The sequence below is a fragment of the Molossus molossus genome, unplaced genomic scaffold (assembly GCF_014108415.1).
Source record: "Molossus molossus isolate mMolMol1 unplaced genomic scaffold, mMolMol1.p scaffold_m16_p_1, whole genome shotgun sequence".
Taxonomy (NCBI): Eukaryota; Metazoa; Chordata; class Mammalia; order Chiroptera; family Molossidae; genus Molossus; species Molossus molossus.
In genome coordinates this window covers 251,309,560-251,329,837 of record NW_023425344.1, presented here as the reverse complement: position 1 = coordinate 251,329,837, position 20,278 = coordinate 251,309,560, and the positions used below count along the sequence as shown (strand labels likewise).

Here is a 20,278-nt window from a genome sequence, read left to right as displayed (position 1 = left end):
AGAAATGCAGCGGCCACAGTGGTCGGGACAGATGGACAGGGATCCTGTGCCCCTCACCCCTGGGCTGACCATCTGGGAGCACCCAAAGGCACAGTTAGAGAAAAAACTACAATAAATATTTGTCACGAGCGCTAATTGCCCTGCGGGTGATACTGTAGATGTTCCCGTGTCTGAAATACTACCCTGGCATTTCCCACTAATTAGCTAACAGGAGTCCCGGCGAGGACAGCCTCGAAAAGAAGCACAAATGGGGTCACGTGCTCCGGGGCCGGCGCCAGCAAACCAGAGACCCAGCCACCGCACGCCACGCTGGAGTGCAAATGTCAGTCCCTGACCCAGGCCCGCTGCTGCCCCCAGGGTCCCTGTCCAGCCTTCCAGGGCCCGGCCCCCAGGGCCGGCGACAACCTCTGCCTGAGACATCCTCCGTGAGGCCCTGTGCGGGTGAGGAACCCGGGGGGCAGCCACACTCTGGAGCGCCCAGCTAGAGGCCAGCAGGGCACTTCAGCAGAGTAAGTCACCGGGCCCCAGGAGGAATGTTCTGGAAGGAGGTCCTGCCACGCAGGGCAGCACGACTCCTCTCTGTTGTGCAGGGTCTCACCCCACCCAACCCAGGGTCAGCATCGGCTTCCCAACCCCTCTTGGGACACAGAAAAACCATGTCTGCACAGGAAGTTCACAGAGAATCCCCCAAACCTCGAGATGGATGGAAGCCAAGCACCCCCACCTGGCCCCCAGGGCACCAGCTACTCTCCTAGGGCTCCAAGAAGGCTGGAACAGCCCAGGCCCTCACCAGGCATTGTGCCAGCACGCTTGCCTCTGCCTACAGGGCAGGAACTCCTATGCATCCCTCAGAACCCAGCCCTCTCTTTCTCCAGGCCATTCCCTGCACCCGCCACAGGTGCCCTGCCCTGGCGTCCCCGAGCTGTCTGACCTCTCCTCAGCTCCCCTCAGTCTGTCTAGCGCTTCTCACCCCGAGTCACGGCCATGCTCAATTCATCAGCCCCTTACTCTCCCATTCTACCCACTTCCATGGACACCTAGAGCATGCTGGGAGCAGGAGGCCCTAGAGGTGTCTGGTCTCCACATCTCTGTGCCAGGCACCTTGCCTGGCACATAGCAGGGGTTCCATAAATCTACTCTCCGAGAGTGCACAGCCCGGGGGGACACAGACCCAAGGCGACCCGGCACACGGCTGGAGAGGGCCGCGCACTGAGGGAAGCGGGGTTCAGGAGCAGAGGGCACAGCCAGAACAGCGTGCGGAAGGAGGGCCAGCCAGGCCTGGGCAGAGAACTAGAGCTGCGGCCCTTCCCACACTCAGCGTGTGCTCCCGCGGAAGCTCCTGTCCCGTGGAGGCTGCGGCTCCAGCACAGTGATGTCACCACAGCTGGTCCAGCCCCGGGACAGGCCCACGAGACAGCAGTCCAGGCCCCACCAGATCGGGGTCCAGTGAGGCGTCCTCCTGGCCAGGCAGAGGGCTGCACCCCACCCGCCGGTCCCCACACCCCACCAGGCCCAGCCAGCCCCCCAGCTCCAGCAGGCACCTCTGCCCAGCTGCTGTGACAGTGCAGGCCACCCAGCATGCCTGCGTGGCTGAGCCCCGACACTGACCTGTCACGGGTGTCCCGCACGCGCCTCGGCTCCGCCGTCCCACGAGCTGCCGAGACACGGCTCCGGCCACTGGGACGGCCACTGCCGACTCCTGCCAGAAGCAGAACCCAGGCACGCCAAAAGAAGCCAGAGGGGCAGGAGGGGTGGGAGGGAAGACCACGACATGGGGACAGAAGACAGAGGGGTGAGCGGCAGGCAGGTGGCCAAACAGAAAACGTGATGGAGGAGCCAGGGCAGCAACGAAAGAAAAGGGAGAGGAGAGCGTGAGGCCGCCATCCAGGTGGGGCCCGCCTAGCAGAGGGCTCCTGCCGGCAGCCACGCCCACAGGTCTCCACGTGGTGCCCCAGGTGGGGCGCTGGGGTTCCACGGAACACAGTTTGGGAAACGCCACGCTAACCCATTTCCGAGGGACCCTCTAGGCCTGAAGCCCACACAGGTCAGATTCCAGCCTGAGAAAGCAGCATGCACCAGCCCTCAGGTCACATATATCCTGGGGGCTATTTCGTGCCCAGAGGAGGGAGAGCAGGGGTGGGGGGTTAAGGGGAAGCCAGGCTGAATCTTGCAGACATAGTCTCAACCCTGCGCAGGGCACAGATGGTATCACTCAGTGGGCATATGTCAGGCACCAGGGCCCCAGTGAGGCAGACCAGGCTGCCCCTCAAAGCTCCGCTAGTCACCCAAAGGGCCCCCTGCTGGGAATGTCCCCCCACAGGTGCCTCATCCCACCCCACCCATCACAGAAGCAGCTTTGCTGCAGCCTCACGGGGAGAGGGCGCCATCCTGTCCAACCTCCACTCCACTGGGTAAACCGAGGCCCGAACTGGGGCACCAGCAACGGGTTACGTTAGAGAGACAAGCCAGAACCCACACAAAGCTCCATCCGCACCCCCCATCCCAGCCACGTCCCTGAGGACAAGTGGGCACCCACCAGGGACCCCACCAGGCAGGGACGAAAGCAGGCTTGCATTGGGGGTACAGCAGGAGCAACGCCTCCAAGCCTGTGCCACCCAACCTCTGAGGATAGAGGAAAACCCTGGCTCCTCCTGGGTCCCCACCACATGACCTCACCTCCCACTCTGCAGGTCAAAGTACCATGCAGCACCTCCCCCAGGAAGCCCTCCATCCTCCCCATCCAGGCCAGGCCTCCACTGGCCCAGACCAGGGGCCAGCCAAAAACTCTCTGCTCCAGGTCCTGCTGGTCTAGGAGCCCTGGGACCCCAAGCAGGCCAGACCCGTGCCCATAGGACCCGGGGGGTTTGCACGGCCCTGCTGGCCTGGCTCCCGGCAGCAGCATGCCTCTCAGCCCCACCCCGGCCACCCCAGCCTGTGCTACCTCCGGCTGACTGTGGGGTCAGGAGGCCAAAGCCTCTGCATGAAGGCATTTGGCTGCCGAATCAGGGCAGGTGTCCTGTGAGTGTCTGACGGGCGCTCTGCCAGCACGGGGCGCCCCATGGCCACTGCCCAGCACTCGGGGCAGCTGTGGGAGCCCAGCTCCCATGGGCACCCAACAGTCTAGGAAGCTAAAGCCAGACTGTCCCACTGGGCGGCCCCCCAGCCAGGAGCCTCGCCGGACACTCAGGAGGTGGAAGGACCTGGAAAGGGCCGAACCCCGTGCCACCAATGTGGGAGGAGGAACACGGCTTGCATACGGCCATGGCTGGCCGAGGGCTGCCTCACCTGGACATGGGGCTCTGTGGATGGCCATGCCCACTGCACGACCCCCAGAAGGCTCAGAGCAGGCTCCCAGCCACGGCACCCAGAAGGTTCCGGGCCCTCGGAGCTCCGGTGCCACCTGCAAAGACCTTCCCCCTGGCCAAGCCAATGTCCCCTGCCCATCCTGCCCATCCTGCCATCCTGCGCAAGACCGAGCTCAGGCGGGCTCCAGAGGGGCCACCCGCCAGCCCAGGCCCATGCTGCCTGGAAGCGAGCCCGGGCCCGCGGACGGTCAGCGAGATTCGCAGCACGTCCTTCCAGAAGTGTTTAACTCTCCACCCCACACGCGATCTCTAACGTCCAGGGCCACGGCTAGTGATCGATGCCCTGGCGCAGGAGAAATGACCTCATCTGAGTCTTAAAGTTCTATTTATGGTTCTAATAATCTCCCTATTGATCGCCAGGCCTGTTGTCTAATTATAAATCCATTCCCACCCACCCGGATGCAATCAATGCACCCATAAAACAAAGAGGGAGCTTTAAATGCCCACGTTTTATGGTGTGCAGACCACAGGCAGGGCCACCCGGCGAGAGGCCAGTGACCCCACCTGAGCACGGACTCCGGTTGCACCGACCCTGCAGCCCCAACAGCCAGCTCGCGTCCCCCCTCGGTTCCGGGAGCCCTCAGGGCCACTGCCGCCCCTTCCGCCTGGCACTTGAGGCCCCGGTTAGGAGCCTCTGCCTATTTCTAACGGCCTCCACTGTCCCCGCCACACCTGGCCCTCAGCCCACCACCTCTGACACCTCCTTCTGGGCCCAGATCAAGGCCACCTCCTCCAGGAAGGCGCCCAGCTCTCCTGGGCTGCTGTCCCGCCTTAGGGTTCCCCTGGCACATTCCCCTCGGGCAGCCCAGCTCTCAGGCAGGAGGCACCCCAGATGCGGTGGGGGTGGCCCCCCTCTTCCTGGCCTCAGCCCAGGAAGAATAAACGGATGAGTAGGAGGCTGCGAGGTCACCCCCAAGGTGTGGCACCCCACATGGGCACTAGTTCAGGTCCAGAAGTTCTTCCCAAGAGCTCTCCATGCACCCCATCCCAAAGCCACCAGGAACCGGGGGCTCCAAGGACACCGCGAGGCATGGGGGCCAACGCCGCGAAGGGTAGGACCTCACCAGAGGCCACGCGGAAGGGGCGACATCCAGCCCCAATCCACCGACCTCAGAGGGGCCAGCAAGCCCGGAGGGGGGGCCAGGACCAGCCTGCCCGGCACTGAGATCCTACGGGACTTTGCCCCAGCAGCTAGGGGCCCTCCGTCTGTCCCCTGCAGCCCCGCCGGCACAGACTGCAGCGGACATCTGGGCAAGCTGGTGCCCCTGGCCTCGTGGTGCCTTAAAACATACCAGTAGAAACCTTTCCACAGCCACCCATCGCTCTCTGCCCCTGGGGCTTCGTGGGGAAGGGTGACATGCAGGGGGCGGGGCTTTGCTATGCACCTACACACACCTGTGCAGTATCATCACCCGGTCCCACACCCTCCTCCCCTCCCCCAGTCCTGATAAGGCCCCTCATACCCTCTGGGGAGGCCCCCGTGCCCTGTGCCTCATACCCCAGGCCTCCACTCTACAGACCACTCCCTGTACTTGGAGAGTCCTCCTTACTTTGTTTCTGGTGAACCCCTATCCTGGGCACAGCAAGATTCTCCCTCAGTCCCCAACCAAGCAGAGGGGAGCATGTGAAGGCGATGACCCCCAGGGGAAGGTCCCCCTCAGGCAGGGCAGCCAGGGCCTCCTGAGGCAGTGCGCATCCCGGTCCCAGCCACTCCCTCCAGTGTCCCAGGAAACCCCTGCCCAACACCCCACCCGCTGCTAGCACCCCGTCCTGTGACCCCTTCTCCAGGATGAGACACTGGGGGACACAGAGGACGCCGGGAGAAACTCCCACCAGCAACGCTCTGAGGCTGATGGAAAAGCGTGGGGCCCCCAGTGCACCCCCAGAGCTGGCTTCATCTCGGACTATGGCCTTCGGCTCAGTGCCCTCCGAGAACGCCCGGCGCAGGCCCGTGGCACCCATCACACCCACTGGTGCCCAGAGCTGGCTCCACAGAGTTCTGAGCCCGCTGCCATGGGCAATGAGTGGGCGGGGGCAAGCCTTGCAGGGGAGGAGTTTCCTTCAGTCAACGGGACAGGCGGTTCCTGAGAACTGGCCAGTGAGGGAGGGACACAGGCCTCCCACACTCCAGGCCCTGCTGCCCCCGGCCAGGCCCCTGGGGCCGCTTGGCACGGCAGGAGAGCTTGGAGGCGCAGGGGACCCTCCTCACGTGGAAATGTTCCCTCCCAGGCTGACGATCTGCCCTCATCCCAGGAGCCCACGAGACCCTTCCCCCAGCCCACAGGGCCACGTGTGGTCAAGGGGAAAAGAGTGGCCACACCACACCGACCACACGCACAGGCACTGTCTGGTCGCGATACTCCCGGGGACACGAGAGGACGCTGCCCACCAGTGACCTTGTGGGCAGACCTGACTCAGGGCTGAGGACTTCTGGGTGGCTCCTCCAACGTCCACAGCCCCAGCGCTGATGGTGAGACGTGAACACAGACCCCCAGGAGGGGACCCGCTCGAACACAGCCGCCGACACCCTGCCTGCGCGACAGGGGACTGCAGCCCACCCTGCCCGGGGCACTCACCAGGCACGACGGTGGCAGGAAGCTGTTGACCTTTGAGACACTCCACATGCCCTCCAGGCACTGCTGAGCCTGGATAGTGACTGTGCTCAGTGCCCCGCCCAGGCCGGCAGGTGCCACCGACACCTGGACACTGGGCCCGGACGGCCAGGCCAGCCCCTTCCTCCTGTCTGGCCCCACACGGCCCGGCTGCCTCCCAGCTGGGCCCATCACCACGGGCACGTCCCTCGGGCTGGTCGTGGAGCTGGGGCTGGATGGCGCAGGGCCAGGGCCTCCGTGAGGGCCGTCAAGGTCCTCGCAGCCAGCGGGAGCCTGGAGCAGCCGCAGGGCCTCCCGCGTGAGCTGGTGCAGGTGGGTGGCACAGACGTCACAGCGGCGCTCGGCCTCTGGGCGGTATGAAGACAGAGCGCCGGGCGCCGGGAGCTTGTCGAGAAGCAGAGCAGAGAGGCAGGGGTCCTGGGGGGACAAGGGACAGGTGTCAGAGCCGGAGCGCCAGGTCCCACCACCCGTTCCTCCCCATCCCCAGCACACCACCCATAACTGATGAGTGAGCCCCGCCAGCTTTCGTCTGTACGTGCCCAGCGGGAAAATACTGATCAGAGCTGAACAGCGAGGCCCGTGGTGCCCTTGACACTGCCCACCTTCCCGCCATCGCCACCAGACTCATCACAGCGCACGAGGCAGCCGCCTGCTCCCCAACACCCAGGTCACGAGCAGCCAAGGCCGCGGGGTGAGGAGCAGCCAGGAAGCTGCAGCGCAGGGCCAGACCCCCACCCCCACCCCCACCCCCGCCCCAGCCCGGGCCTTCCAAGGCTGGGTGTGGCCAGCGCCCCAGGGCCCCAGTGGAAAGCAACATCTACCACCCCGGCGAGGAGGGCCTGGGCAGCTGGAGACCTCTCTCTGGAAAGCCTCCAGCCCTGGCTGGGATCAGGAGGAAAATGCAACGTCAACATCTGTGTGCCGAAGCCAGGCAGTCCCGGGCCACTGATGCGGCCAGCGGGGAGTCAAGAGGCCCTTCTCAGGCATGGGCTTGCCCCTGAAGCCCAGCGCCCCTGCCCTACACTAGGGGACACACAGGTCTCCCTACCCATGAGCCTGGTGTCCAGAGAGGACTAACAAGAGCCAGAGGAGCCTAGAGGAGGCCGGGAGATCAGAGAGGGCTTCCTGGAGGAAGTGATGCCTCTGGAAGGATGAGGAGGAGGAGGACACCAATTGTCAGGAGGAACCCTGGAGGGCCCAGCCCTCCCTGACTGCCACCCTGACTCTCCCTCACTGCCCCCCAGGACAGCCCTGCAGGGGGCAGGGTCTGAGCCAGGGCCCAGCTGGGCGCGGCCGTGACCAGCCAGGACCCCCAGTGCCGACCCAGCCGAGCAGACTGAAACACAGGCCCGTGTCTCCACCAGCCAGCCGGTCACCTGCCGACCCACACCTGCCCCCCACCCCGGCCTCCACGTGCTGCCCACGTGCAGAGCCAGGGCCTTCCTGCCTCCCGGCCACAGGCCGCCCTGCCCGCTGCAGGCCACGCCACCCAGCCGGTCCAGCGGCCCTGCTGACCACGAAGGGGCCGAGGGCCTCCCCGAACACAACCGTCTCTCAGATGAAGAGGTGGGTCTCGTCACCCACCCCGGCTCCCTGAGCCTGACTCGCTGAGCCTGGCCTGGGAGCTCGAGTGCGGGGCAGCGGTGGCGGGTGGTGGCCTTGCGGAGAGGTGAGCAGCCGCCCCTCTGTGCCTGGTACCGGGCCCAGCCCACACTCAGGGCAGCCACAAAGCTGTCCCCACACCCCCAGGGAGACCAGGTGGGCTGGAAGGGTGACCTGGCCACACCACGTCCAGCTGCCTGGCAGGGGCCACACCAGACGGCCTGGCTTTTCCCCGGCGGGGGCTGCAGGGCCCCAGGCCTCCGCGGTGCCTGGCGAGGCTCGGACTCGTGAACACCCCCCCCCTCCTGAGGTGGCTGTGGCGTCCTGCGGGGGGGGGGGGGCGTGGAAACGCTGCGGGAACCTCTCTTGGGCTGGCACGTGGGCTACAGATGGAATCCAGACCCCTGTCCCCAGGCTGTCACTCCCCGTTTCCCAGGTCCTGGCTCCGATTACTCCAGTTTTTCCACTCAGCGGGAGGCCACTAATGGTGGCCGGGAGGGACGCGCCTGCTAGAGCCATTAACCTGACTTGAAAGGCGGCCCAGCCCCTGCCAGGCCCCAGCCCCGGCAGCCCATTGTTCTCGGGCCTCTGCCTGTCTTAGGGACCTCAGACCTCTCGGGGAGCCCCTGGGCCCCCGCCATGGGCTACGAGGAGGAAGCAGGAAGGGGGGGGCTGACCTAGGCATGTACCAGATCCCCAGCACCCCACCACAGCCAGCTGGCACAGAGGCTGGGGGGAAGGAAACAGGAAACCAGGGCAGCACCCCCCACTTACTCCTGCTCAAGCCCCCCAACCCCCACCCCAGCTGTGTCATCAGGAATTCAGACAGCAGCTGTCAGGGAGGCCCCAGCCCACTCAGGCCTGGGCACTGATCACCAAAGCCCCTGGGGGGAGCACCCCTATCACAGAAAGACAAGCCCAGGCTGCCTGGTCACCTGCTGGGGAGCCCACAGCAGGGGCTGCCGTGCTCACAGTGCCCAGGACCCACTCTGGTCCAGCTCTTCTTTTCACAAGCTGAAGGAGGCCCCACCCAGACACACCAGGGCCCTGGCATGGGGCAGGGGCCATCTCTTCAACCTGTCTCAGACCACACACAGAGACAGAGACGCAGACACAGAGACAGACACCAGACAGGAGAGACCTGCCTAGGGCAACCATGGGAGACCCAGTGGGGTGACAGCCCCGCCCGGAGCCTCCCAGGCAGGCCAGGCAGCTCTGCTGGAGCGTGAGCCCGGGCAGCATGGACACTCACTGCACGCGGTCACACAGAGCCAGACGCCCCGAACCAGAGGGACCCGAGACCTCTCCAATCTGCCTGGCCACCTAGGGACCAGCAAGCTTTGGCCAGGACAGACCCAGAGCCGAGCTGTCACCCCAGCACCCAGGACTCCAGGGAGGGGGGCTTTCTCCCAGGGGCTGGCACTGGCCACAGCACGCCATGCCCTGGGCAGCCCTCTCTGGGCCTCCTGGCCCAGGCCAACAATCTCGGACCTCAGCACAGAGGCTGGGAAGACCAGAGGGGAGCCGACCCTTCCCCAACCCTTCCTGGAGCCATGGGGTCCACAGGCCCCGGCCCCTGAAGGGTCCCAGCCCTAAGAACCCAGGGCCCACACCACCCCTCAACCACCCCTCCCTCTGCTGCCCGGCACCTTCAGAAAGACAGTAATTACCCCGCTGCAAAATATTACTTTTAATTTTCTCTTTGGGGCCTAATTAAACAGATATTTTACTTGCACTTGGAAAATGTTTTTCTTAATTTGATTCAATTTGGCACTGCGCGCCACCTGCCCATCCCGCGACCAGGGATTCGGGGAGCCGCTCCGGGACATGCCTTCCCGCTCCTCATCACATTTCTGGGGTCTCAAGGTTGCTTTAAGTAACCCTCCTACTTTCTCTGCGCTGGGGGTCTAGGGGGACTTCAGCACGGACAAGCTGCCCCACCAAAACCACCACCAGGAGAGGCTTCTCCCCGCGGCCGGACAGGAACTGACCACATCCCAGTTGAGGCCACCGTGGGAGGGGGCTGGGAGGGGCCTGCTCCCCAACTCAGCGAAGCCCCAAGACCTCAGGGCTGAGAGAACGTTCTCCGAGCCCCCGTCACCCCCTCTTTAGAAAGGGGGCCCCAGCACCCTCTGGGGGCAAACCGGACCAGATGCCCAGCCTAGAGGAGCGCCCGAGCCCAGATCCCCTCCCCAGCCGCCACACTGTGAAGGGGAGCAGGCAGGGGCAAGCGGGGTCTTCGCGGGCAGCTGCCCTTGGCCTCACCCCCCTCCCTCCACAAACAAAGCAGGCAGTGACCCCGTGCAGCCGCCGTTTCCGGAGTTGACAACAGGTCCAGGAAGGGACCCCCGGCTGCTGAGCCAGGCACCGCCTCTGGGCTCTGCTGTCCGGGACCGAGGACATTCCGATGTCTCGTGCAGCCTGGCGGGACTGAGGGCAGGTCAGGGATCAGAGCTCAGTTTTCCAGCCTGGAAACCGCCAGGCTGTGGCCGGCCACTCGGCTGCCCAGGCCCCTCCCTCCCACCGGGCGCCTCACCAAGGGCCCAACTCCCAGCCCACCCAAGCCCGCTGGCTCCCCGGGAAGACCTAGAGACCGGAGCTGGACCCTCCCTTGTCCGCCAGCCAGTTCCTTGTCTGACATTCCAGCCCCATCAGCCTGGGGCTGACCCAGGCTCCCTTCTCTGCTAGGGGGAGGGGAGGGGAGCAGGGGGCACAGCCCAGCCCACCCAGCACTGACCAGCACCCATCCCCAAGGCCCTGTGCCAGGCGCCAGCCAGCTGGGCAGCTCCGGGCACACACCAGTTCATTGAGACCGCCTCTCCTCAATGGTCTCTCCTGTCCTCTGCCTGCTGTCACTAAGAGACCCCTGAGGGGCGAAAGGCCACACCAGCAGGACAGCCTTTGCTGGGTGGGGTGGTGGGGAGGCAGCTTCATCAGGACACCCGCCACTCAGACGAGGGGCTCAGCAGGTCTCGGGGGACCTGGACTCACCAGGGACACACGTCAGCCCAGTCCCTGGGTCCAGGCTGCGGTCCCTGGGACCTGTCTCCTCATCTGAACCTGAGCTACAAGCAGAGTCTCCCTGCCAGGGTCGGGGGCACCACCTCGCGGGTCATCCTCACCAATCGACCAGCAGAGAATGGACACCAGGCAGGACGGGCCCCTGGCACCATGTAGAGACCCGACCCCCAGACTCCCCACCACCAGGCACCCCTGGGCTCCCGAGGCCCCCTATGCTGGTCCCCTCAGAGTACCAGGGCGACCGCCTCCACCGGCGCCCACCCCACCGGGAACCGCCTTACTTGCTGGCTCCTGTGAGCATGCCCCCTTTACGGACTGGGGCTCAGAGAGGCTAAAACACTTGGCTCGGGCCACACAGCAAAGCTGTGACTCAGAGTGTGAGAGACACAGGAAGGGATGGGGACCAAGGAGACGGGGCCTCAGGGACAAGACCGGGAGGGGGTGTGGCTGAGCAGAGGGCAGCCGTCAAGTGGGCCAAGCTGAGATGGCTGTGACAGGCCCTGGGGTCGGGACAGGCCAAGTTCATGGGGCTGGTGGGGTTCCAGGAGGCAGAGCTGAGCCACCGTGGCCTTATGCCAAGGGGGAGGGCGAGGACCGGGACAGGGCATTGCAGGAGGGGCCAACCCTGCAGCCCACACCCCTGAGCAGGACACGAGGCAGGGCCAGAGCCTGGCATGCTCCACCTGGAAACACAGGGTCAGAGGCCAACACACGCAGCGGTGGAAGGATGCCCGTCTGAGACCAGACACTGGGCGCGGAGCGGCCTGGGGCTGGGCAGGGCAGGACCATAAATCCGCCAGCGCCGGGGGCTGGCTGAGCCCACTTGCCCTGCCCCACACGCAGCCTGGGACACTGCCAGGGGGACAGAGCCGGGGAGCCCTCCTACGGAGCTCCGGGAACCCCGCAGACAGCTGTCAGGCCCCCACGCCCCACGGGGGTCCCCCCACCCCAACATGACACAAGAGTGGAAGGTCCCCTGACCCAGGGGAGCAGGAATAACGGCTGTCAGTCCAAGAGCCCTGTTCACAAAGGGGGAGGCTGAGGCCCTGCAGAGCAGTGACCACACCACGGGGATGGGCCCGGGCTCCCCTCCCGCCCAGGAGAGCGGCTCATCAGCCAGGTAGTCACCTGGAGGAAAGGCAGAACCCAGAGCTCAGGGCTTGGGGGGCAGACAAGGAGGAAGGGGCTGCCAGAAGCCGGGGCACCAGCCTGGCTGCCACCAGGGACCTGACAAGGGACAGCCCGACCTGGACCACCGCGCCCCTCCACACACGGCACAGATGAGCAGACGCAGGTCAGACAAGCCAAGGGGACACTTAACCAGTTTTTATCCTATTTACGGACTGTATCTCGCACCTTCCGGCACCAAGCCTGTGCGGTGGTCCCAGGACACAGTGCAAGGTAAAGACAGAACCACGGGGCCACAGTCACCTTAGAACCAAAGGAGCGACCGGTTCCCACAGACACGTGAGGAAGGGCCCGTGTGGTTGGTAGAGGTGAGAGCCGTGAGCCTCCTGGCAGGCAAGGGAAACGGGAAACTAGATTTTCCTTGCTATTTGAGAAAAGACCCTGCTCTTCGAACTCTCAAATACGAGATCTTTCAGGACGCTAAAGGGGCCCTGAGAAGGCCCCAGCCCACTCCCTGAATCCATTCTAAATCATCGCGAATCCCCAGGCCAGGCTCTGAGCAGCCTGAGGTTCAGGGGTGACCTGGGGCCTCCCTCCGTCCCTCCCGGACCTCCACCTCTCAACAGAGGGGCAGCGAGGCCAGGCACAGCTCAAGCCCCTACTCAGCCCCGCCTCGGACGGCGGCTGGACTCCTTGGCCAGAACCAAAGCTCCTGCACCCCGGCCAGCTCCCAACGCCCCCCTCTGCTCTGGATCCTGCTCAATCCCAGCCCCCACCGCCGCCCTCACCCCTGGAACCAGCAGAGAGACAAGATGAGCACAAGGAGCCAACGTAAGTCCCCAGGGACAGAGAGGACCAACTGGAGCATCTATCTCAGGAGGAAGGAGCCAGCCCGGGCCGGGGAAGGGCCAGCTGAGGTCTCAGAGGCTGGAGAGGAAGCCAGGCCTGCCTGGCCTCCGCTCTCCCCTGCCAGGTCCAGTTCCAGCGTTGCTGGGAGCCTCGGAGTCCCACAGACGATCCCTTCCCAGCTGAGTCATCCAGCACCCTGCCAGCTGGGACACTGCCCGGCAGCCGGCCCCAGGGAGTGCCCGCCCCTTTCACACCTCCCTGGCTGCCTCTGCAGCCTGCCAACACCTGGCTCAGGGAGCACTGCTGAGGGCCAGGTGCCCTGCCCTCTGGAGCCCAAGGCAGATTCCATGGCCCTGGTTCGGGGTGGTCCCAGCAGCCGGTGGAGCTCAGGCCAGACTCCATACAGGGCCACAGCTGCAGACGACAGACCCAGGACCCCACCCTCACACGCCCGCCTGGTGAAATTCAGTGGGAGCCATGGAGACAGACGGCCGGGAAGGCTTCCTGGGGGAGTGACCAGGGAGCAGAGAGCTGGCAGGACCGCCACCTCCAGGCCGGGTCCCAGAGACAGGCAGGGGGGCTCCGGGTCACCGAGCTGGGCACTGGACAAGAGCCCGATCTCCCAGCAGCCTTCAGAATCCTCGGTGTAAACGGATGCGTGGCCACACGGCGGGCCATGGGCAGGGGGCAGGGAGGACCAGACCCCTGCCTTGGAGAGACACAGAGATCTGCAAAAACTAAATGAGAATTGATCATTCTGCCCCAGGAGGACGCTAATCAATTCAGCACCTGTATTGACACCTCGAATGTCGAGTGTCCAGGTCTCCAGAGGAGGGGAGTCCTCACCTCGGTCACGACACATCTGGGTGGCAGCTGGACCAGAGCCCCAACCAGGGCCCCCACCCCCACGGCTGCCAGGAGGCAGGGACCCTCATCCTCCGTGGGGGCTGTCACCTCAGTGGGGGGTGGGGAGAGAGCTGGGGTCAGCCCAGCTGCCCTGGGGTGGACACAACGGGCATAGGAGGAAAAGCCTAGTCACTCAGTCATTCAGCAAACATCATGGGCGACCTGGACCCTGCACCTGCCCTGGCAGAGCTCCTGCAGAGGGTCGGGGTGGGATTGGGGGTGGGGGCCCGGACGCACAGGGCACGCTGCCAGAGCTCTGTGCCATGGACTCAAGGTGAGGCGGGTAGGTGGGCTCTGAGTCCCTCCCGCAGTCAGCTGCCCAGGTGTGTCCACAGGACATCGGGTGACCCAAGCTGTGGTTCCCACAGATAAGCATGGGAGGGACAGGGGGCTGGGGCGTCTGCAAAAGGGGTGCTCGTGACAAACCACCACGGGATAAAGTGAGAGAACGAGGCCCGCGGTCTGGCAGGACCAGGCTGAGACAGTGGGGCCAGGGACTTGCCAGAGACCCTCCTGCTGGGTCCAGACCTTGGCGAGTCCCCTCTGGCTGCCCTGAGGCCGGGCAGCTAGGGATGGGCAGGCATCGCGGGCTGGGCGGAGGAGTCTGCAGGACCTGGTGACCAGGCTGCTGTGCTGGGTGAGGACACAGGACAGGAAGGGCTGGGGGGCAGCAGAGACCTGTCAGCTGCAGGGGTGCCTGGAGGGGCTGAGGGCACACTGAGCTGAGGGCAGCAACTGGCAGGGTAGCTGGGGGCCAGGGAGGAGGAGGGTACCTGTGGCAGGACTCACAAGAGAGGCCCATAGAGGCCACGGGAGGACAGTCCAGAGGGGTGGTTCCAGGCCATGTGGGGTCCTGAAGGGGTCACCTGGAGACCCTGGCAGGGTCAGAGGTGGCACAATGGGGAGCCCAGTGAGGGGTGCTCAGCCTGGAGGCCCCATCTGTCCTGCTCAGTTCAGGAAGGATAGTGTCCCAGGCTCCAACCTGGGTGGGCAGAGCATGTGCCCACTCCCCTACACTCCAGGGCATCAGGGTTCAGAAAGGGGGCAGGGCATGGTCCTATCATGAATGGGGTCCTGGGTGGGGACCATGGTCATCCCTGCTGCCCAGATGGGAAGCCAAGGCCAGCACAGGGAGAAGAGAGCACAGGGCAGCAGGGGAGAGGGGGCCCCACACGCAGGCAACTGGTGGCTGGCAGACTGACCGACACACCCACCCACCGCCTGCCCCCCGGCCACCAAAGCCAGACGCAACCGTCACCCTCGAGCCCGCATCACGGCACAAGCAACAAGGGCTGAGGAGTGTGAGCCGCCCTGTGCTGGCACCTGTGTAATAGGTACCAAGGCGACCCAGGTCTGGAGGGGAAACCGAGGCCCAGCTCTCGGCGGACCTGCCCACGGTCCCACAGCAGGGTCTCGTCTGCTGGCAGGAAGGTGGGCAAGGAGCCAACTGGGGTCTACACCTGAGACCAGGCATGGATCCCCCCAGTCACCGGGCCCCAGCTCTACCCCACCCCAACGGTAGGAGCCCAGCAAGCCACCAAGGCCAAGTAAGAAGACACAGGCAACGTTCTCTGTAAATTGTTAAGTGCTGTCATCGTGGAGTTCGCCTCATAATGAGAAACTAGGGCCCTGGGGACACCCCTAGGACAGCAGGTCAATCTGCCCTGTGCCCTGTCAGCTGCCCACCCCTGCTGCCCCGAGCTCTCCTTCCCAAACCAGAAGTAGAAGCAGCTGCGTGTGTGTCCGGACCCCGCCTCCCGGCCTTCCCTGAAGGAAGGTCTGGGGCAGGCGGGGCCAGGCTACAGGCTGCAAGTCAGCCAGGACACAGGGGGAATCTGGGTCACAGGACAGTGACACCTGCCAAGGTCCCAGGGTTTCAGGCCCAGCCCCCCGCATCCTGTGGCCAGGGTGGCTAAGCCCCCATGGGCTGTTTTCATGCTCTCTAGATAAACAGTGGACAGAGGGCCTTCCCTCCCTGCGGCACAGCACCCTTCAGGGTGGACAGCACTCCTGGTCTAGCCTCTGGAGGCTGCCCTCATCTGACAAGGGGAAACAGTGGGGGAGGAGGCTGCAGATCGGGAATAATGCCTGGGACCTGGTCTGCTGGGTGAGCAGGCCACTGGGTGCCAGGGAAGGCAGGGGAAGGGGGTGAGCCCTACTTGGCACTGAGGGGTACCCAGTGTCAAACACCAAACTCAGGAAAGGCCAGGGCCGATGGGACCTAAGTGGTCTGGGGGCTTCCCTGATGAGCTGTCTGCAGAAAGAGACCACGAAGCCCCGCCCAGAGGGACCTTCGAATTCACCAGTGACTGGTGTGACCTGCAGCTCTCTCCATCAGGATCCCCCACCCATCTGTGACCAGCTGGCCACATGCCCAGTGCCACCAGGCAAAGCCCAGCTCAGTCATAAAGCCTCTCCTCTCTCTGGCCTCAGTCTCCCCTGAAGGGGCGGCACAATGGCTCTATAGCTCTTACGGGTCCCTAGGAGTCTGTCCTGAACTACCCCCTGCTGAGGGCCTGAAGGTCCTATGATGTCTTTGGGACACAGAGCTTGGCAAGGCTGCATCCTGATCAGAGCAGAGGGGGAAGCGTCCAGCCCCACCCCAGGACAGACCATAGGTTCCCCCCCCCCCCCCGCCACAGAGAGTGCCCAGGACAGAAACCAAACTCACACCACCCTGTCTGCCCCAGACAGCACACACAGGGAACACATGGGACCTCAGGAGCCCAAGGTCTCACCCCCACCCCCAGGCCACATGGCTGACTTGGAGAACTATATTTAGATTCAATGGGGATTATTCGGACTTCCCAGGAACGCTTTCAAAAAGACTGAAGGTCAGGCGGGAAGGGCTTCCTCTGGAGACCCCCACCTTCCCAGGCTTTGCAAACTTCCAGGGTGCATTGTTCCTTGAACAATGCTTCCAGCTCCTTCCAAGACCCAGGCAAGCCCATTGGCTGGAGGATGCCCCCTCCTCCCCTGGCAAACACCTTGGCAGCTGGGATGGGAAGCCTGGGAAACCCAGGGGCCCAGCCACTCAAGTCCCAGATGGGTGGCCACTGCCTAAGGCGGCAAAACCCCAACTGTGTCCCACACACAATTCTTACCCATGACACTAGGAGAGGCAGGTAGGGCCACCCACCCTCTGGTCTTCCAAGCCCTCCTGCCCCAGGTGTACAATTTCCAGACACCTGGCTGGGGGCCCAGGTGCCCCAAGGGTAACAATGCACCAAATAACCTCACTGCTGGCAGGGCAGGAGCTGTCCTGCCCTGGGTGGAGTCCCTGCCATCCCTCGCTCCCCTCCCCCTACCAAACACAGGCTGTGGCTCCAGCTGTGGGACATCTGCAGCTCTGCAGCTCAGGCAGAAACACCCACCAAGCCCCCTCCAATCCCAACACCCCAACTCATACACACTGTTACAGACAGGGAAACTGAGGCCCAGAGAGAAAGGACTGGCCAAAACCACTGAAAAGATCACATACCCGGAGGGGTGTCCCGGGCCCATTGACCAGCTTCCATGCCTGTCGCTTGAGCTCGGCGAGCTTCGTGTGGCAGTGGCGGCACCAGCCACCTCCAACGGCCAAGTGGCCCTGCTCTGCACCCGCCCCGGCACCCTCGGGCGCAGGACGGCTGCCACATGGGTCCTGCTCGGGCCCGGCGGGCAGCCTCTTGCGGGGGGCCACCTCCACCAGCTGCAGCGGCTCCCGGGCCGGGCCACCCTCTGCCACCTGCGGGAAGTGAGTGGGGAAGGGGACAGTAAGCCTGGGCCGTTGCGGCACAATCCCGATGAATCCGGACATCAGTGCGTCCTGCGCCGCCCCCCCGCCCCTCCCCCCGTTACACACTGGACAAAGTTAGGAGCGCTGGGCGCGAACCTGCGCCCACCCTCTCCTTCCATCCGGGTCGGGCTAGGTAGCGTCCCTCCCAGCAAGAGGCCCGGCAGCCCCCGCGCTCCCTCCATGCCTGGCCCCTAGGGGGCGCCCCGCACCCGGTGACCATCCTCGGCGTCTAGGACTGTCCCGCGGCGCCCTCCAGCCCCGCGCCGTCCGACTCCCACTCCGGGCCCCGCCGCGCGTACCGCTGGTTGCGCGGCGCACAGGGGGACGCCGCGGCCGCCCATGGCCGGGACGCAGGAAGAGCCGGGCGGGAGCTTCGGGGCCGCGCGGGCTGTCGGGGGCGGCGCGGCTACGTGATGCGGCCCGGGGGCGCCCCCATGGTCCCGCCGGCCGCTCCGAAGTTGGCGGCGCGGGCTGGCGAGTGGCAGAGAGCGAGCGCTGACCGCGGCGAGCGCGTTCGGTAGGCGGGGGCGGGGCCGGGCCAGTGGGGGCGGGGAGCCGGGACGACGGCCCCGCCCCGCCCCTCCCCCGCCCTCTGCTAGGCAGAGTGGGGGAGGGGATCCTACCCCGCTGCGCGGCCCCTCCCACTCCAAGGACCCCAACTTGTTGGGCGAGTCCCAGCCCCAGGGAGGGGTGCTGCGGGCTGCTTGAAGACACACAGTACGCGCTCGCGCATGCGCCTTCCTGCTCTTTGGCTGGGACACTAGGGTCTGCGCGTCTCCTGGGAGGCACCAACCCACTCCTCACTTTACAGGCTAGAAACTGAGGCCCCGACGTCACACAAGGAGGTGGGACGAGGAAGGGGCCGAACCTAGGCCCCCCGATTCCCCGGCGCTTTCTCCTGCAAATCCGGTGCACTCCGTGTCGCTGGCCACCCTTTGGGTCTGTCGCGCGTGGGTGAGTGACTCCGCGGTCTGCGCCTCGGAACGTGCAATACCCCAGGCAGTGTATCAGTATCTAGGCGTGTCTGCGAGGGGCACGCGTGTCTTTGCAGCCGTGCGTGTGCACGAAGGTGGGTGTGCGTGCTTTGTGCCAGAGTAGCGGGAGGAGGTGGCGCGGCTGGCCCTGTGGGTGTGCGCGGGACCTGTTGTCAACCGGCCTGGCAGATGGGAACTTAGCTCCGGAATTAATTGCCTGTTTGTCTCCGACTGGGAGGTCGCCCCCGCCCCCCTCCAGCGACCAGTTGCTCCCGCTCCAGCCCGGCCCTAAAGAGTCGCCGCTATCCTAGGCGGCAGGAGGTTCTGGGTCCCTCTTCTGGGTCGGCCCGAAACCGGGGTCAGGCGGGGCGGGTGCGGACGCCCGCCTTCCCGTGACGCGAGCGACCCCTGCTGGCCACCGCGCATCCGCCGCCTTGAGCCTGAAGAGAGACCTGGCGCCGCTTGTCCCGGGGCGAGAAGTCGCTCCCTGGGGACCAGAAGCCGAGCCAGAGTTGGGCAGGCTGGCGGGCTGTGGTCCAGGTGGAGAACGCAGCCCGCGGCTCCCCGCGCGCACAGTGAGACCCTCACACACTCCCCGCCTCTCCTGAGCCCCTCAAAGCTGCCTTCTCCGTTACGGTTAGCCCACCACCCTTTTACTTGGAAAGTCTTCCCCACCCCTGCGCGCACTCCTCCAAAAAGAACGGTGGATCATCTCCCGGCGTTCCGAGTCGTTAATGACCTGCAACGTGGCGGGAGTTGGGGGAATAAGGTGGGCAGCGTCTCCCCACTCACTCTGCGGTCCTATAGCCTCCAGTCCCTTAACACCCGGCCCAAAGGCCAGAAGCACTTCCCATTTCCTGTCTCCTCGCAGCCTCCCTGAGGACAACGGGCTCCAGCCCCCATTGGATCTGGGTACCCCCGGACACCACTGCCCCCTCCCCAACTGCCTACAGACAGCACCGCCCCCGCCCCTCTACTGCTCTGGGACACACACACACACACCAGGCCCGGGAAGCGCGGCTCCCCGCCACACACACACACACTCACAACCCACATGCGCTCCCACAAACACTGACGCGGAGCCCCAGTCTTACGACCTGGGCCGGCCACACCCGCAACTTCGGTCGTCAGCACGCACCACTGCGGCGCTTTGGGAAACACTCACACCCCACACCCCGGTCCCCAGAGAGGGCGGGGGCACAGCCCCGCAGATTCCGGAGGTACACGCGGGACCTGGAGTCACCCCAGGGACTCAGGCTCCTCCACGAGACCCCGACTCCATGCCTCGCCCACCCCATCAAGGCGCGCGGTGGGACCCGGAGTCTGCTCTGCGCTCTCCGCCCTGGCTGACTGCCTCCAGCTCAGGACGTAGCCTTCAGGTGAGAGGAGATGGGGCAGCACGAATTGGGGAAAGTGAGCCAGCGAGTCCCCGGCCCGGGCTGCGGGACGCTGCTAAGGACCTGCACCTCATTCCCCGCGCGGCACCCTGAGCCGCGGGAGCCGCGCCGCAAAGTCACGGGACAGCGCCTCTGCCTCCAGCCGAGTCCCTCTGCCCGGCCCTCACCTTGGCTCGCCGCCGCAGGAGGTGGCTGGTGAAGCCCAGGATGATCTCCGAGTCCAGGCAGAGCGCCCCCATCTCCAGCAGGCTGGGCGCCTTGCGGGGCGCGCCACGGGGCTGCTCGGGCGGCCCGGGCAGCGCCATGGAGGAGCGGAGCGCGGGGAGCGGCTCCGAGCTCCTCCCGCCGCTGCCGCCGCCACCGCCTCCCTGCCCGCGCGCTCACTGGCCGCGTGCCCGCCGCCGCCGCGCCCCGCACGGCGCAGAGCCGCCCGCCAGGCTCCTAGTACTCCGCGGCCCGCGCCCGCGGCACCTGTGCTCGCTTCACGCCGCGCGCCCCCGCGCTCCTGCCCCGCCCGCCCGCGCCGACAGCGCCCCCTCCGCCCCGGAGGCGAGCCATATCCCGACACAAGGTCCGGAGGGGGAGGGGACGAGGGCCCCACTCTCTGTGGGTCCTCGTCCCCCTGCCTCGCGTGCCTTTGCCTGGT

The 20,278-nt window shown here is 65.5% G+C and overlaps 1 protein-coding gene across 1 annotated transcript in view; it reads right to left on the bottom strand.

The window, feature by feature from the left end:
* Positions 1 to 17,602, bottom strand: part of KIF26A (kinesin family member 26A) — a 34,459-nt gene extending 16,857 nt beyond the window's left edge. Inside the window, exons 1-3 of the mRNA XM_036276300.1 lie at positions 17,561 to 17,602; positions 16,965 to 17,210; positions 5,942 to 6,394 (exon numbers count right to left, since the gene is read on the bottom strand). Of these exons, the coding sequence (XP_036132193.1) occupies positions 5,942 to 6,394; positions 16,965 to 17,210; positions 17,561 to 17,602 (741 nt within the window). The remainder of the gene's footprint in view (positions 1 to 5,941; positions 6,395 to 16,964; positions 17,211 to 17,560) is intronic.
* Between the last annotated feature and the right edge of the window lie 2,676 nt (positions 17,603 to 20,278).